At 43.2% G+C, this 18,948-nt stretch overlaps 1 protein-coding gene across 2 annotated transcripts in view; it reads left to right on the forward strand.

Annotated features, from left to right (window-relative positions):
- The window catches only part of ATG10 (autophagy related 10), a 224,877-nt gene that overhangs the window by 150,700 nt on the left and 55,229 nt on the right, over nucleotides 1-18,948 (forward strand). For both annotated transcript variants that reach the window (XM_089693233.1, XM_089693234.1), the window contains one exon: nucleotides 3,239-3,377. In XM_089693233.1, the coding sequence (XP_089549359.1) occupies nucleotides 3,239-3,377 (139 nt within the window). The remainder of the gene's footprint in view (nucleotides 1-3,238; nucleotides 3,378-18,948) is intronic.

Below are 18,948 nucleotides of genomic sequence, written 5' to 3' on the forward strand. Positions count from 1 at the left end.
CAGGACACAATAGGAGTGGGCTTGGATATCCTTACTATCCTCATCAGACACAAAGATAAGAGTGCACTGTTCCATGTCCCGAATGTACTCCTCCGGTCTCCCTCCACATTGGGTGTTGGCTTCAAGAGCTCATCTCACTCAAACATATACGGCAAAAGTGAAGAACAAAGCTGCATTTTCATAAAGTCTCACCATGAAGTTTAATCAAAGCAGTTGGCCATGTCCTCAGATGCGTTTCACCCAATTGGACTTTTTGGTAGAGGTGGCTTAGAGTGGGAATTATGCTGGAAACCAACTGCTTTGTTTAAACTTCATGGTGAGACTTTATGGAAGTGCAGCTTTTTCCTCTTGCCTTACATTCTGCAGGTTATACACAAAATAAGAAAATCTCCTCTAAAAGGGTAGGTCCCCCTAAAAGTTATGGTTGCCAAGCTCCTCCTGCTCACAACTATTGCCAGGGGGCAAGCTCCAAAATTACCCAAAAGTGTCAGAGGTTTGATATGTATCTAAATGTTATACCTGCAGCAGTTTTGGTTTTACCATGAAAGAGTGCCACTAATGCAAGTTATTATCTGGAATGGCTTCCTTTCCTATGCATAGAACATGGTCAATACAAATAGACTCTTGGCCTGCATATGCTCCCACATTACAGAATACCTCTTTGAAAACTGACACATTATGCATTTTAGGCTCAACACCTCTAAATCATCACAAGCTGCATCCAGTGATTACTCAGGAATATTTGACACTAAGGAGACTATTTATAAAACATTTATTGGAAGAATATCAAAAAAATTAGTCCAGACTTCATGGATTTTCCCCGTCTTTCCTCTAACACTACTAACCTCCTATGATCATTTGCCCCATCTAGTGGCTAAAATCTATTAAAAAAATATACCGTATATTGGTCACTAGATGGAGCTAATGATCATAGGAAGTCCATACTGGGAAAATTTGTGCAGCCCAGATGAATGCTTTTGACATTCATCCAATCAATGTGCTACAAATAGACCCCTAATATTCTTATTTATTATGGTAAACTGTATTATGAAACGTTATTAAAACGCTAGATACAGTAGGCCTATGTATATAGGTGACAAAGAAAAATAGACAGGTTTTCCCTATAGTTATTACCCATATGTTTTCCCATAGATATACACTCATCCGATATAAATGTCTTTAAACACTGCCACTTTTCTAAACCAGGTTAAAGTGTATTTGTGAGCAAAAAACCTGCAAGTGCACAAAAATACCTGTTCTGCCAGAATTATATTGAATCTCTGCTACACTGAAACCCTAAACTGTGTTGTCAGCCCTGCCTGAGTACTCCCTTGCTGGACTACAGGACACCACCTATGCCTGTTCCTCTCTGTCCCTCTCCACATGTATTTCTTTTGCAGAAAAACAATGCTGCTGCCTTGATATCCAAGGGCCTTTCTACACCCATGTATGGAAAGGAATCCTGGGACATGTAGTTCTGGTGGGGGTGTGCCCACATCAGTAGGAACGGACCCAGGAAACCTGCTGATCTCTACTCCCAGCAACTGTCCCTGCTTTACAGACCTTGTGATGTTATCAAAGGTAGTGTTAAATGCTGTTTCTCACTGCATAAGTAACACAAGATGCTGGACATGCTCTAGGGGGGTAGAGAGAGGTCTAGGAGTGAATTTGATTCATAACTGGAGATCACCTTTAGGCAGCTGAGGGGTCCACATTATTTACTCTGCACATCCCCTCCAGCACTGTCCATTTAGTCTTCTGGTGCTTTGAGCTCTGGGCAGTCTCTTGGAGCCATCTGTGCGACCTCTCCTGCAAAGCCTCCTCTCTAAACCTGGCCATAGATGGATCAAAATTTGGCCGGTTCAACAGGCAACAACCGGGTTTCAATCCATCTATAGGCAGGCTGGTTGTACTGAAATTGAAATATTGATTGACTTCCGTACAAGTGGCATGTCGTGTTTTTTTTTTTTAGAAGAATAATGCTGGCGGCTATAGCCAGCAGCAGTAGGTATATTGATGACGGGCAAACCTCCCGCTATCAGAATACAATAACACAGTGAGAGAGATTCCTCCATCAACACTGACTGTGTTGATGGGGGAATCAAGCAATTTTCTTTTTTCAACTCATGGCTGAGGGAAAGAAAATTCCATAATCCATGGTCATCCTCCCAACCATGACCACGTGTCTGCCTCCTCCATGTACAATGCAAGGTTAATATTCCTGCATTGTATATGAAGGAGGCTGACTTGTGACTGCAGTCAGGAGTACCTAAGAGAGAAGGCGTTGCAAGAGTGGTCACACAGATAGAGGGAGACTAAGGGAGCACTCCTATACTGAATTTAAACCCTTGCAGTGCGGGGTAGATTTTGCCTAATTCCTGGAGTTAGGCGTTAAAGTGTTACTAAACCCAGGACCCTGCATTCACAATATCACGTCTCCTACAGTACACAGAACATGGAAATGCAATTATTTTAGTAAATATAAACTGCTAAATACCTTTTCTCATTAGCAGTATATAGCAGTCTTGTGACTTCTATCAGTGTCCAGCAGAGCACAAGTTAAAGCTTATAGGAGGAGTTTTCATTCTCCCCTGATTGTCCTATGAGGCTGCATAACTCCTGATCCTTTGTCTGGACAGTGCTGATTGGCCCTGTGCTGATCACCTGCACCCTCTCAAAGAAAAAAAACTCTATCAATACACACCAAACAGAGCATGAGCAAAGTGACTTCTAGAGCTCTGTACTATCAGCAGATGGATTGGGGACAGTAGAAGAGGGGGGAGGATCAGACAAGACAGGATCAAACATTCTTTTTACACAATGTGGAGAAAAAACCCTTAGGTTCCACAGTGAATATAAAAAGCATGCTTTCCTGCATATACAGACTGATTTTACTGTTGTGGGCTTAGTAACACTTTAAGACCAGAATGTAAAAGTCATCCTAGCAGAGGGTGGTGTTGCTTTGGGTGCCAAAGGTTGTTTTGCTTGGAAGTTCCAGTAGTGGAAATCCATCCCTGCATAGTCATCGTGTTGCACTAATAAATATCCTAGTAAAATGTACAGCTCACAAAGTATATAAAGTCAGTTGTGTAAATTCCTTCTTTTTTTTTGCTGTGCTGAGAAATCAATTTTGTTCCTGGAATTCTTGGGGATGCTGAAATCACGCTGTGCTTATGATATGTCAGGAAAATGCTTTTGAATGAACGTAATTGAGTATGTTCTTCATTCTGTTTTGCAGGGTTTCCTCGAGGAAGAGGATGAGAGCTTGGTGATACCACAGGAAGCTCCGGAAACAGAAGTGATTCACTATGAATATCACGTCCTGTACTCCACCAGCTACCAAGTCCCTGTACTCTACTTCAGAGCCAGCTTCTTGGGTATTGGTTATCTTCTATTACTACTGCTAATTACATTCACAATCACCCTTGTTTTATTATTACCTACAACCTTTTTACTCTTTTTGACCTACTTACCCCTGGTTCACATATATGCGGCCGTGCGAGCCGCATTTTGCGCGGGCACAAGAGCAAATTCATTTGAGTGGACTCCCGTGCCCCGTGACACGCAGGGTCCCGGCACTGCTTCTGAAAACGCAGCCCGCACGGGGACCTCGGTTCCCAGTACGCTTGCGTTTTCCAGTGCGGACGACGTGCCATTAGAACTAATGTCACCTACCCATGGGTCCGCATGCTTCTGTGTGGGTGGTGCAGCTCCACAGCGGCACCACCCACACAGATGTGAACCTAGCCTAAAGGAAGAATAGTAGGTCTAAGATGAAAGCTACAGGCAACCGACAAACTTCCTTACAACAGGCATTGTCATATGGTACCTAGTATGTGCCTTAGGCCTCATGCACACTGGACATTTTTTTCTGCTGCTCCTAGGGGTGTCTGGTGTTTTTTTTTTTCTACCTCTAGGCTCCCCTGCACATTGGCCTTTTGGGGTGATTTACTAAACCTGGTGCACGCAGAATCTGGTGCAGCTGTGCATAGAAACCAATCAACTTTTAGGTTTTAGGGCTCGTTCACACTAGAATGCCGTGCAGCAGAGCCGCGTTCCCGTGCAGCTTCCCACACAGCATTCCGAATGCAATGCCCTTGTGATCTGCTGCGGGGGTCAGTTAAAGTTAAAGGCACCTCGAACGCAGGTTGCAAATGCACTGCGTTTATCTGCACCGGCCAGCACCAAACCACATGGTACAAAGTACCATGCGATGTGGTTCCTTTGCGTTTAAAAAAAGTTGCGCATGCACTACTTTTTAGCACGGTGCAGTGCAATTTCAGTCCATTCAAAGGAATGGACTTGAAATCACAACACATAAACCTGCATCTGAATCGCACAGGAACGCACAGCAGAAGTTACATCAGTGAAGATAGCTCTCAGAGCTGATTGGAGGGAAGGGACACACCCCCTTCACACAGCACACAGAAACAGAGCTGAGGTTGTCAATCACAGGCTGTGCCCTCCCGTCACCATTTATCTCTTGGTGTCAGAAAAACTGATCAGAAGTAAGAAGTAAGTCAACCCAGCATTGCCCCAGAAGCCGAGCATCGGATAGCGGTGTTCATAGGGGCCAATGTGCATGCTCAGAAAGGAGTAGTAGCGCCAGGCGATGATGTCACAAGCCTTTGAATGGACAGCCAGTGCGCTGCCAAGGAAATTGGTCAGTGGAACATTGCTCCTCTGTGCTGGTGGTCAGTGGAACATTGCCCCCTTGTGATGGTGGTCAGTGGAACTTTTCCCCCTTGTACTGATGGTCAGTGGAGTTTTGCCTCTGTGCTGATGGTCAGTGGGACTTTGTCCCTCTGTATTGTGGTCAGTGGAACTTTGCCCCCTTGTGCTGGTGGTCAGTGGAACTTTCCTCCTCTGTGCTGGTGGTCAGTGGAACTTTGCCCCTCTGTGCTGGTGGTCAGTGGAACTTTGCCCCCTTGTGCAGGTGGTCAGTGGAACCTTGCCCCCTTGTGCTGGTGGTTAGTGGAACTTTGCCCCCTTGTGCTGGTGGTTAGTGGAACTTTTCCCTACTTGTGCTGGTGATCAGTGGAACCTTGCCCCCTTGTGCTGGTGATCAGTGGAACTTTGCCCCCTTGTGCTGGTGGTTAGTGGAACTTTGCCCCCTTGTGCTGGTGATCAGTGGAACTTTGCCCCCTTGTGCTGGTGGTCAGTGTAACTTTGCCCACTTGTGCTGGTGGTCAGTGGAACTTTGCCCCCTTGTGTTGGTGGTAAGTGGAACTTTGCCCCCTTGTGCTGGTGGTCAGTAGAACTTTGCCCTTCTGTGCTGGTGGTTAGTGGAATATTTCCCCCTTGTGCTGGTGGTCAGTAGACCTTTGTCCCCTTGTGTTGGTGGTCAGTGGAACTTTGCCCCCTTGTGCTGGTGGTCAGTGGAACTTTGCCCCCTTGTGCTGGTGGTCAGTGGAACTTTGCCCCCTTGTGTTGATGGTGGAGCTTTGCCCTTCTGTGCTGGTGGTCAGTGGAGCTTTGCCCTTCTGTGCTGGTGGTTAGTAGAATATTTCCTCCTTGTGTTGGTGGTCAGTAGAACTTTGTCCCCTTGTGTTGGTGGTCAGTGGAACTTTGCCCCCTTGTGCTGGTGGTCAGTGGAACTTTACCCCCTTGTGCTGGTAGTAAGTAGAACTTTGCCCCCTTGTGCTGGTGGTCAGTGGAGCTTTGCCCCCTTGTGCTGGTGGTCAGTGGAGCTTTGCCCCCTTGTGCTGGTGGTCAGTGGAGCTTTGCCCCTCTGTGCTGGTGGTTAGTGGAACATTTCCCCCTTGTGCTGGTGGTCAGTGGAACTTTGCCCCCTTGTGCTGGTGCTTTTCTAAACTAAAACCTCAGTATTCAGGTTTAATTGCAGTGTTGGCACTTTGCGATAAATAAGTGGGTTTTGGGTTGCAGTTCGGGCACTTAGTCTCTGAAAGGTTCGCCATCACTGATCTAGAATCTAGAAGTCATACATACAAATATGCATATAATTGTGTGCAATATACAGACCATACTCTTTTTTTTTTTTTTTCTGCCAGGTAGATCCGGTGTTCATACATCAGATTTGTGTGCAAGGACCTTTAACATGGTATTTTAGTTATACTAACAAAAACAATTTACAGTATAAATGTCCTGTTTATTATTTATCAAATACAGATACCATTATACTAACTTTCTTTCTGATTCTACGCTCTACAAACGGTAAGAGTTAATTATAAAAAAAACAATTAAGCTGTTACCCCAACAGCCAGATAAAGACCGCAATGTATAGTAAATCAGAACAAAATTTTCAATAATTAAAAGCATAATAAAATGGGTGAAAAAATAGTGTAGAAAGCTCCAATTTGATGTAAGTGGGAGTCTTTCATATAATTAGTATACACTAGAAGCAGTTAATCATCACTGAAAAGCTCCCTGAGACAAAACAAGTTGTTTAGCTTGTCAGCATTGGGGAGTCAGAGGTGTTGAGACATGACTGCTTGTATGTAGATCCCGGAAGCCTGCGCCTGTCCGTCTATTGTGTGCCAACAGCTCCACTTACCGTACAGTCCAGCAATTGTTCCTCCTGTCTGTTTACTGCTTGTACAGCTCAGCAAGCTATGCTTCTTCCCAGCTTACACCTTTCCAGTGTGGCAAGTGAGACTCCCCGTGGAAGATGCGCAACATTAATGTTTACACATAGATTTAATTATAGACATCTGGAGGCCAAAAGGGTGCAGCAAGCCTGCTTTACAGAAATGGTTAGAGCTCCTTGTTATGACAGGTGCTGACTGACTGGCTTTGAATTTTATTTTGTAAAACATGTACCTGCTGAGGTAAAGGCAAGTGCCAATTTCACATCAAAAGCGAAATAAACCATGTTTCCCGTTGTGCAGGAGCAAACAAATGATGTAGGGTGAGTTTTTAGAAATAAGTTCAGACTTCTACCACCTGTCTCATTATGTGAAAGGGAAAGTTTAGGCAACAAGGGAAGTCAGCTAGTGAAGCTATATAGAAAATATTGCAGTGTAAATGTCAGAAAAAGAATGTTGATGTCGATGTTAACATGATACATAATCCATGGCAGACAGACTGTGGGCATGGTCACACTATATGCAAAGACTTCTGTTTTTCCAAACGTGCAGGTCACTGCAATAGGATATAGAAAAAAGTTATTTTTTGTGTGCCCCATTCACACCACAACACTGGAGTGATGTGCAGTGCAGAAAAATGCAGCATGTCTGCGTTTTTCTACAGCACACTGGATGGCACCACATGTCACTGCACAGCAGCGCAGCATACTTTGCTGATATGCAGTGACAAGAATGAAGTGTCATTATGTGACACTTCAAATAAAGATAAGGAAAAAAAAGAGGTTAGCAGTGTGATGCGCAAAAACGTGCATCACACCACACCAACAATGACACTAAATTGTATGTTAAACACAGAATTTGAGATGATCCTGGACTGGAAGGTGTAGAAAATAGGCAAAGACCAGAGAGTAGGCAGAGATATTGATGATCTTGGACTGTAGAGAGAGTAGGCAGAGAGGGAGATGATCCTGGATTGGAGAGTGTAGAGAGTAGATGGAGAGGGAGATGATCCTGGATTGGAGAGTGTGGAAAGTAGATGGAGAGGAAGATGATCCTGGATTGGAGAGTGTGGAGAGCAGATGGAGAGGGAGATGATCCTGGATTGGAGAGTGTAGAGAGTAGATGGAGAGGGAAATGATCCTGGATTGGAGAGTGTGGAGAGTAGATGGAGAGGAAGATGATCCTGGATTGGAGAGTGTGGAGAGCAGATGGAGAGGGAGATGATCCTGGATTGGAGAGTGTAGAGCAGCAATGGGCAAACTACGGCCCGGCGGACCTTTTAATCCGGCCCGCGGAGCGTGATACAAAAAAAAACAGCCAGGGCAGCGTGCTCAAATGCAATGATTGGCCAGACTCACTGCCACTCACATCCTGATAGCCAGTGATTGGCTGTCAGGATGTGTGTAGGCGGGGCAGCGTGACGAACGTGAGGGGAGCTAGACTCCTCTCACAGTCCGCCCTGAAGACCGGAACGGCGCGGAAACACGGCGAGAAGAACGCGCGGAGCAAAGGTAAGTAAATTGACACAGGGGGGACTTGGCTTACTACTTGCTACTTACTTACTACTACTATATGAGGGATGAATTAATATGGGGGATGAATTAATATGGGGAATGAATTACTATAGGGGGGATGAATTACTATATGGGGGATGAATTACTATGGGGGATGAATTACTATGGGGGATGAATTACTATGCTTACTATGGGGGAATATTACTATACTTACTATGGATGGCATGGTAGTGGCTGGGCCGGCCAGCAGCTAGTCCGGCCCCCGGGTCCAATATATGAACCCATTGCGGCCCTCAAGTCAAAAAGTTTGCCCACCCCTGGTGTAGAGAGTAGATGGAGAGGGAAATGATCCTGGAATTCGGAGAGTGGAAGGAGTAGACAGAGAGGGAGATGATCCTGGATTGGAAAGTATAGAGAGAGTAGGTGGAGAGGGAGATGATCCTGGATTGGAAAGTATAGAGAGAGTAGGTGGAGAGGGAGATGATCCTGGATTGGAAAGTATAGAGAGAGTAGGTGGAGAGGGAGATGATCCTGGATAGGAGAGTGCAGAGGGAGTAGACCCAGAAGGAAATGATCCTGGACTGGGAAGTGTAGACAAAATAGGCAGATAATGAGATGATTCTGGATTTGATAGTGTAGAGGGAGTAGGCAGAGAGGGAGATGATCCTGGAATTCGGAGAGTGGAAGGAGTAGACAGAGACGGAGATGATCCTGGATTGGAAAGTATAGAGAGAGTAGGCAGAGAGGGAGATGATCCTGGACAGGAGAGTGCAGAGGGAATATACACAGAAGGAAGTGATCCTGGACTGGAAAGTGTAGACAAAATAGGCAGATAATGAGATGATTCTGGATTTGAGAGTGTAGAGAAAGTAGATGGAGAGGAAGATGATCCTGGACAGGAGAGTGGAGAGAGAGCAGATACAGAAGGAAATGATCCCGGACTGGAAAGTGTAGAGAGAGTAGGCAGAGAATGAGATGATTCTGGATTGGAGAGTGTAGAGAGAGTAGGCAGAGAGGGAAATGGTCCTGGTTTGGAGCGTGTAGAGATTAGATGGAGAGGGAGATGACTCTAGACAGAAGAGTGGAGAGAGAGTAGACACAGAAGGAAATCATCCTGGACTAGAAAGTGTAGAGAAAAAGTGTTTGAACACGAAACGCATTAGAAAGGTGTCCCTGACCATTGTGCACATACTGCAGGGCCAATTTTGGAACGGCCGGCGGCCATATTGAAACTGGAATTTTGATGTAAGTCTGATTCATGCTTCATATGTTGTCATTTTGGAATAAAGACATACTACACTATTGGAGGCTTTCTCTTGGGCTCTTTATTCCCTGGGAGCCCTTGTTTCGAAGGTGACACCTGTACCTCTGTGTCTTGGCAATTTGCATGACCCCCCCTGGTGGCTGATATTGGCATTTCTGGAGGTTGGATACTCTATTCGGATGGATGACACCTGGTGGTCACACCGCTGATGACATCGATCCTCCACAGTATTCCACATCCAGAGAACCAGGAGTAGGTCTTATATACTCCATGCGCATTAAGTTGCGCTATCTGGTTAGTGCAAGGTTTATCCATTTCCACTATCATAGGAGCCACAGATTTTCTTCACCACGAATCTAATGACTGTATTGCACGTGTCACTTTAATTAGTCCACCATATTGGGATTCAGCACGGATTTATGTCATTATTGTGATTTAAGCTTTACTTACGAATTTGTGTTTTCTAGTCATACCAGCGCTGCATATTTTATGTTTGCTTTTATTCTGTTCATGGGTTCTTGAGTTTCACCCGCATATGCTAGCTGCTAATTTATTATTTACCCAGCGCTTGATTACTCGCATTTATTTCTAGAGAATGAGATGATTCTGGATTGGAGAGTATAGAGAGAGGGTAGGCACAGAGGGAGATGATCCTGGACTGAAAAGTGTAGAAAGAGAGGGTGATGATCTTGGATTGGAGAGTATAGAGAGAGTAGGTTGACAGAAAGAGGAAAGAGGATCAGAGTAGGCAGACAGAAAGAGGATCCTAAACTGAAGGGTGTAAAGAGTAGTTAGAAAAGGAGATGGTGATGGACTGGTGGGTGTAGAGAGAGTAGACAGAGAGGGAGGTGGTCCTGAACTAGAGAGTGTACAGAGAGCTCCCAACTGTCCCTGATTTTGAGGGACTGTCCCTCATTTGGAACAAAGACCCCCTGTACCTCTTTCCTCATCATTTGTCCCTCATTTTGGTCTGATCTATAGAGTTGTATATAAAATGCACTATTTATCCAAAATTATTTTACAGTGCTAAACTTTTTATACAATTTCTAAATTGCTGCATCTGAAAATTTCCAAAGTCAATATAAAGGAATAGTAGTGGTCAAAAAACTAACTGTGGGTTTAACCAACAATTTTTTTTTGTGGCAGGGGGTGTGTCCTGTGCCTCCATACTTTTGCTAATAGGTGTCCCTCCTTCCCATCTCAGAAAGTTGGGAGGTATGCTAATACTATACACTGTCACTGCACTAATGATACTGGCTGGTAAGGGGTTCAAATCTAGTGGCAGTTAAAGGGTTTACTGTGTGCCTAACAATATGTAATGTGTGCTGCTTTTACTACTAGCTGTGGGATTTTTTTTCTCCCTGCTTTGCAGGGAGAACAAACAGATACATCGCTGCTCCATGTACACTAACAATAACTGCCCCTCATACAGAAAGGGAGCTGATCTTGGACTGGCAAGTGTAGAGAGTAGACAAGGGAGGAATTTTTTTGGTCATGCTTCTATTGGTGGTAAAAGGAGTGTATTTACTTTTGTGCTCTTGTGACTCAGAGACAGCTGATAGTGAGCTGTTTCCCAGTATTAAATGCTGGATGATTGCTTCAGAATTGCTGTAGGACCCTCGGTAGCCTCTCTGACCAGTTTCCTCCTGGCTCTTTCATCCATTTTGGAGAGACATCCTGATCCAGGGAGGGTCTGTGTTGCACTAAATACCTTCTGCTTCTTAACCACTTCAATATTGGGCACTTTTACCCCCTTCCTGCCCAGGCCAATTTTCAGGTTTCATCGCTCTCCCAATTTGAATGACAATTGCGCAGTCATGAAACACTGTACCCAAACTAAATTTTTATAATTTTGTTCACTCAACTAGAGCTTTCTTTTGGTGGTATTTAATCACCTGTGGGGTTTTTATTTTTTGCTAAATTAACAAAAAAAGACCAAACATTTTGAAAAAAAAACCCACGTTTTTCTTTATTTCTGTTATAGACATTTGCAAATAAATAATTGTTCTTCATAAATTTAGGCCAAAATGTTTTCTGCTACATTTCTTTAGTGAAAATAACCCAAATCAGTATTTATTATTTAGTCTGTAGGAAAGTTATAGAGTTCGCAAACTATGGGATATACAGTATCTGAAAATTAATCAATCCTGAAGTACTAACAGCCAATCTAATTTCTTGAGGCCCAAAAATGTCAGAACACTACAGATATCCCCCAAATGACCCCTTTTTGCAAAGTAGACAGTCTGACGTATTTCATAAGAGGCATAGCGAGTTTTTTGAAGTTGTAATTCTTTGTCATAATTTTTTGGAAAATGAAGAAATTAAAAAATATATTTTCACTATTTGTTTTTTTTACATACTCTCACCAGTGCAGTACAGTGTCATTATATAACTTGTGTGGTGGTGATCAGGGACACTGACTGGTGACAGCACGAAAACAAAATTGATAATTTATTTTCATTTTTTTTTTATTTTAGTATTATTTTTTGACTTTTTTTCTCTTTTTTTAAGATTTTTTTTTTCATATTACACTATGACCAAAGTAGTATAATGGTACCATAGTAACATTGTACTACTTTGGGGAAGTGATCAGTATTTTTTTTTTTTTTACACAATTTGATTGCTTATGGCAAATTATTTCTTTGCTATAACCAAGCATTTAACTGAATGAAATTGATTCATTCAGGTTTTTTTGTTGTGATTAGCTGTGATTGGCCATGGCTAATCACATGACACAGGCTGTGATTGGCCTAGCCTGTGCATGTGATCACTGTGACCATTCACAGCTAGACACACTTGTATACAATAGATGGCATGAAAGGAAGCCATTCATTGTTTACAACTGTCATGTGATCTGCTGTGATTGGTCACAGCAGGTCACATGGTACTGGCAATGGGCCGGTACACAGATCTGTCATCGGCTGTGTCCGAGCTACACATCCGGTGACAGATCTCGCCACTGAGTGGCCCTCCGGGCACGCGCAAGGCGTGGTCCAGGAAGGATGTCATATGATGCCCACCCGGATTGACGAGAGTCCCGTCTGGCCATCATTTTCCTATTGGCTGGGCGGGAAATGGTTATTAATACTGTAGACTTCACTGTGCTTTAGACAATGATCAAGACTTTGAAATGTTTTTGTATCCATCTCCTGACTTGTGCCTGTCTACATAAAACAAAAACTGTGCCTGTCTTCATTTCAAGCTGAAAAGCAACAAAATGTGATTATTTTAAAGCAGGCTGATTCTTTTCTATACCCACTGTACATACATACAGTACATACATACATATACACACTATATTGCCAAAAGTATTGGGACACCCCTCCAAATCATTTGATTCAGGAGTTCCAACCACCTCCATGGCCACAGCTGTATAGAATCAAGCACCTAGGCATGCAAACTGCTTCTACAAACATTTGTGAAAGAATAGGTCGCTCTCAGGAGCTCAGTGAATTCAAGCATGGTACTGTGATAGGTTGTCACTTGTGCAATAAGTCCATCCATGAAAAGTCTATCCAGAAAGGGTCTGGAGAGGCCGTGGAGAACATTATGCAGCCTGTAACATTGTTCAGCATGACCGTTTTGATGGTGGGTCAGTGATGGACTGGGGAGGCATATCTATAGAGGGACGCACAGACCTCTACAGGCTAGACAATGGCACCCTGACTGCCATTAGGTATCAGGATGAAATCATTGGACCCATTGTCAAACCCTACACTGGTGCAGTGGGTCCTGGGTTCCTCCTGTTGCACGACAATGCCTGGCCTCATGTGGCAAAAGTATCCAAGCAGTTCCTGGCGGATGAAGGAATTGATACCATTGAATGGCCCCCACGCTTGCATGACCTAAATCCAATCCAACACCTCTGGGATGTCATGTTTCGGTCCAAAGTCAATTGTTCATGAAGTCGTGACTCAGGATTTGAACATGAGAAAAGTGTGTGCAACACTTGTTCCAAAGAGCTTGTCACTTGATCAGAAGGAACAATGTTAACCCGTTTGCCAAGACCTGTTGGCCCGTTTAGATCCTTCATCACGACAACGTACTGAGTCACAGTGCTTTGGCTGTCGGAGAGTTTTTGGCTGAAAAACACATCACGGTGTGTCCCCTTCCACCCTAGAGCCCCAACTTGGCTCCTTGTGACTTTTTCATATTCCCAAAGATGAAGAAGGGTTTGAAGGGACACTATTTTGGTGGTGTGGATAACGTCCAAAGAGCCGCTACGCAGGCTCTGAACACCATCCCACTTGAAGACTTCCAGGGATACAATGAAGAACAGAATCACTGGGAGCATTGTGTACACTCAAAAGGTGCATACTTTGAAGGTTGACAATGATCAATTGTAAAATTTTTCAATAAAATTATTTTTAAAATATCATTCTCTTTACTTTCTGGACACATCTAGTATACTGTACCTCGAGACCTAAAAGAGGGACAAATGAGGAAGAAACAGGGGCAGAGGAATTTGCTTCCAAGAGAGGACCAGCCCTTACAAATGAGGGACAGTTGGGAGCTATGCTGATGGTAGCGACAGTCCGACAGAGGTTCTAAGTCTAACCTGTTCTATCCTAAACAAAATAAAAAGATGGCTGGATTTAGACCTGAGTGTGGTGTTGCTTAAAGCTTGTAGCTGAAAAAAGCTACAAGCTTCAAGTATTTCCTGCCTCAATAGAATTAAATGAGAATGCCTGAACAATGTTTAAATAAGTGCGAAAACACACACAGCGCATTTTTTGTAGCAACTAGCCTTGCTTTTGCTAAAGATATTTTTAAAAAGTCCAAGCCTCAGATGCCTGCAAAAATGACTGTACAAGTGCAAAAAAAAAAAAGCCTGCAAACCTACTAAGAGAGCTCAGTGTGAGTGCAGTCTAAAGAATCACAGATTATCTAGAGGTGACTACACATGATGATGCATTCTTTTCTGAGTGATATTCATTATCCTCACTGCAAAATGAATAAAACTTATTCATCTATATTTTGAGTAAATAAACATTGGAATAATAATGAATCTGTAAACACCTGAATAGCATATTTTTATGACAAAATGTGTCCATGATAAACCATCTGTCACATCCAGCTTACGCTTCTCTCACTCTCCATTATTTCATTAGCTTTTTATTTTTACTATAAATAAGTAGTATACATTTTATTCTAAAATGTGTACTGTTTAAATGACCCCAAAAATGATGTTTCTGTTAGAAAGCATGGCAAAATCCTTTTTTTTTTAAATATTGTGCATTTTCTTTTTATGCACAACTAAAAAAAGTAACAAACAAAATAATGAAAGCAAAAAAAAAATAATAATGATTAGGAAAAGCAGAAAATGAATAACTAAGGGCTTATAAGGGGTTAATATATATTATAAGGTTTTTAAGTGATGTCTTTGTATTTAGTATTATTGTGTTTTTTCACCTTTGATCTACGTACGAATTAAACATAAATACAATGAAAGAATAAGCCCCGATCCTCTTCTCAGGTTCGCCGCTGGCGCTCCTGGTTCCTCCCCCTTGACCAGTGTCCCCAATAGCAAGCCAAGCCCCGCTCTCTCCTCATTGGCTTACTGGCTGTAATTGGGGGCTCAGGTGAGTATTGGGGGGCTGTGAGGGGAGCAGCACACAGAAAGTAAAAAACTTTCAGCCTTTACTTTAAAGAAGAAGAAAGGTCTGAATGATATTGGTATGGATTGCAGTAAAGAAGGCCTTAACAGTTCCAAATATAATTATTCTGCAATTATTATTAGTTTCCTGACTGTAGGAACAGCTAATAATTCAGAGTTTAGCAGATGTCTGATACTTGATACTATACAGACTTTCAAAACCCTTACTGGGGTATATAAAGTAAGAACTTCAGGACTCCCATCCTGTGCTGACTTTGACACCTATCCATGATTGTCTGTGAGAATCCATTGATTTCTATGATGAATGGAGTCTAGCACAGAGACTTCTGCATGTCAATGCAGATCCTTAAATCAGCACACCAGGAAAGTGCGGTTTTGGTCCAATGACCTCAGAACTTTTCATCAATGTGAGGCAGTGGTCTCCAAACTGCAGCACGTGGCCAGATGCAGCCCTTTGTTTACTTTTATCTGGCCCTTGGGGTACTATTTTTCTCCACTGATAGCAAAAATGGGGCATATTTCCCTCCTCTGACACCAATGAAGGGGCAGAATAACTCCCAATGACGGGTCACAATTCCTCCCAATGGGGTACAATTCCTTTCAGACACCAACAAGAGGTCCCAATGATGGGGCTCTATTCCTCCCACTGACACCAAAGACGGGACATTGTTTATTCCACATAAGTCATGACCTTTTCTATTCCCAATAGTCCGGCCCTTCTTAATTCTGAAGGACAATAAAGTGGCCCTTTGTTTAGAAAGTTTGGAGACCCCTGATGTAAGGGCATCCTTTTGAGCTTGTATGCTGCTGTGCCCATGTGTCAAGGTCTCTGAGACCAGGGAAGCTTGGATCTTGTAAATGATGTGTAGCACTACCCTCTTGAGGGCCGCTGAATTTTTTTTGTCCCCTTAAGCTCTGCACAGCCAGGCAACACACATTTTTCCACACTTGTAGTCAGTAAACAGTCCTTGAGCTGTTTTTTTTAGTTGTTTTTATTAAGGGGGTAACAACTTGGATGGGGTCTAGGGGTATATGGGATGCCCAAGGAACTGTAAACTTGAGGACAAACATCTTATCAACCTGTACACTGTACAAAAAAGATGTGGATCTGAAAATAGCAAATAGCACTGTCTCTTTTAGAGAGCTCTAAAGCCCCCTTTGGTATACCTCCTCAGACCCCAAATGAATCCGTCCTCTTCACCTGGCTGCTCAGCGGCTAAATGGTTAGCACTTCCGCCAGGCAGTACTAGGGTTGCTGGTTCAAATCCCAACCATGGCACCACCTGTCTGGAGTTTGCATGTTCTCCCTGTGCCTGTGTGGGTTTCCTCTGGGTACTCCAGCTTCCTTTCACACTCCAAAGAAATGCTGGTAGGTTAATTGGATCCTGTCTAAATTGGCCTTAGTATGTGTATGTATGAATGTGAGTTAGAGACCTTAGATTGTACGCCCCTTGAGGGTTAGGGACTGATGTGAATGTACAATATATACAGTTTTGTTCAAAATAATAGCAGTGTGTTGAAAATAGTGAATAAAGCTCAAAATCCTTCTAATAACTTTTATTTCCATACACACAAATGCATTGGGAACACTACACATTTTATTCCAAATCAAAACATGAAGAAAAATATATCAAATTTGTGTTGTTCCTCTAAAAAAATTGAAGAAAAGTGAATATTAGACTGTTTGAAGATTTTGCTTTCCTTTGAATCACTGAATTAATATTTAGTTGTATAACCACTGTTTCTGAGAACTGCTGTACATCTGTGTTGCATGGAGTCAACCAACGTCTGGCACCTGTGAACAGGTATTCCAGCCCAGGATGATTGGACCACATTACACAGTTCTCTATTTCTTGATTTTGCCTCAGAAACTGCATTTTTGATGTCACCCCACAAGTTTTCTATTGGATTAAGATCCGGGGTTTGGGCTGGCCACTCCATGACATCAATCTTGTTGGTCTGGAACCAAGATGTTGCACGTTTACTGGTGTGTTTGGGGCCGTTGTCTTGTTGGAACACCCATTTCAAGGGCATTTCCTCTTTCGCATAAGGCAGCATGACCTCTTCAAGTATTCTGATGTATTCAAACTGATCCATGATCCCTGGTATGCGATAAATAGGCCCAACACCGTAGTATGAGAAACATCCCCATATCATGATGCTTGCGCAACCATGCTTCACTGTCTTCACAGTGTACTGTGGCTTGAATTCAGTGTTTGGGGGTCGTCTGACAAACTGTCTCCGACCACTAGACCCAAAAAGAACAATCTTACTTTCATCAGTCTACAAAATGTTGCGCCATTTCTCTTTAGGCCAGTCAATGTGCTCTTTGGCAAATTGTAACCTCTTCAGCACATGTCTTTTTTTCAACAGTGGGACTTTGCGGGGGCTTCTTGCAGATAGCTTGGCTTTTGGCTGATTTTTGGTCCTTGCCATTTTGGCTATTTGTCTATCCATTCGAATGGTAGTTTTTCGCTTTCTTCCACGTCTTTCAGGTTTTGGTTGCCATTTTAAAGCATTTGCGATCATTTTAGCTGAGCAGCCTATCATTTTCTGCACTTCTTTATATGTTTTCCCCTCTCCAATCAACTTTTTAATCAAGGTACGCTGTTCTTCTGAACAATGTCTGGAACGACCCATTTTCCTCAGAATTTCAGAGAGAAATGCACTGTAACCAGCATGTACAACATTTGCTGCCTTCCTTCCTTAAATAAAGGCAATAATTGCCACCTGTTTTTCAAAGAATGAATGACCTCACTAATAGAACTCCACACTGCTATTATTTTGAACATGCCCCTTTCAATTAGTGATTCAATTACACAGAATCAGCAGCATGCATGTCATGACTGTTGGGTCTGTTGGATTTCTATTACTCTACTACACCTGCTAGTAAATTATTTGTCATGTAGAAATATCATTTCTACCAAAAACAGTGTTTGATCAGGTTAGTGATGTGTGACTGCTATTATTTTGAACACAGCTGTATATATGTGTGTGTTGTGTGTGTGGGTAAAAACGCTGCGCAAATTGACAGCGCTATATAAGTGCCTGTAATAAAATAATAAGGTATTCCTGGGCAAGGGATTTCAAGATTTAGCAATGAAGTAGTCCCTGATAAGAACTAGTTGGATCTTGCACCTGACCGCCCTCTTCCATTATCTGGCCCAGGGGATGTAAGAGTACTCACACTGTCCTGTCCTGGTGGGTTGGTAGCTGCTTTCAGGCCTTTTGCTGGGCTGGCTCCTTCCCTGCTTCTCAGGATGTCCTCCCATAGAGACGGTGGTACAGTGGAGATCCTCCTGTCCAGCAACAGCCTGTAGGTAGGCTCCCCTCCCTGGGTCCCCCTCTCCAAGGCTTCACACTCCAGTCTTCCTCTCAATGCATCTCCCATCTGACTCGCAACGCCTTTTCCCAGGCTCTGACACATTTAGGGGTTGTCCTTGGTCACTATACCCAGCTTCCTACCTGGGGATTGGCCAAGGTCCCTCAAACATGCAGATCTGGGTCTCCTCCCCTCCTCTGCCATTTTTCTAGAAAGTTCTCTAAGTTTCTGGAAGGGTGGGAGGGCTCCAGAAGCCTTGATCTGTAGAGCCTCCCAGCCTGTACTGTGGTGAACTCCTGCCACAGTCCCAGACTGACTTATTCTAAGCTACTACCCAGCCTCTGTGTAAAAAAACCCCCAAAACAACAGAGCCAGCTACCTGAACCTGGAGGGCGCTACAGGTGGCTTTACCCAACAGTATCCCTGTTATTCAAAACACATATCTAATAGAATCTGAGTATTCATTGTAGTTTAATAAAAAGATCCCCCATCCCTCCTCCATGTCAGTAATAATGTAAAAAGTTCAGCTAAAATAAACACGCTAAGGTCAGATAAAAATAATCTGGTGCTGTCACTTCTACAGCCTGCTTAGTGCCAGACAACCTATATACCCTGCAGGGCTCTGACAGTAATGTGAAAGGAAATGTGCACGTTCCAGGTTCAGCAGCATTTGACCCCCTTCTTAT

The sequence above is a fragment of the Staurois parvus genome, unplaced genomic scaffold (genome assembly GCF_062004578.1).
Source record: "Staurois parvus isolate SC_StPar_1 unplaced genomic scaffold, SC_StPar_1.0 ptg000618l, whole genome shotgun sequence".
Taxonomy (NCBI): Eukaryota; Metazoa; Chordata; class Amphibia; order Anura; family Ranidae; genus Staurois; species Staurois parvus.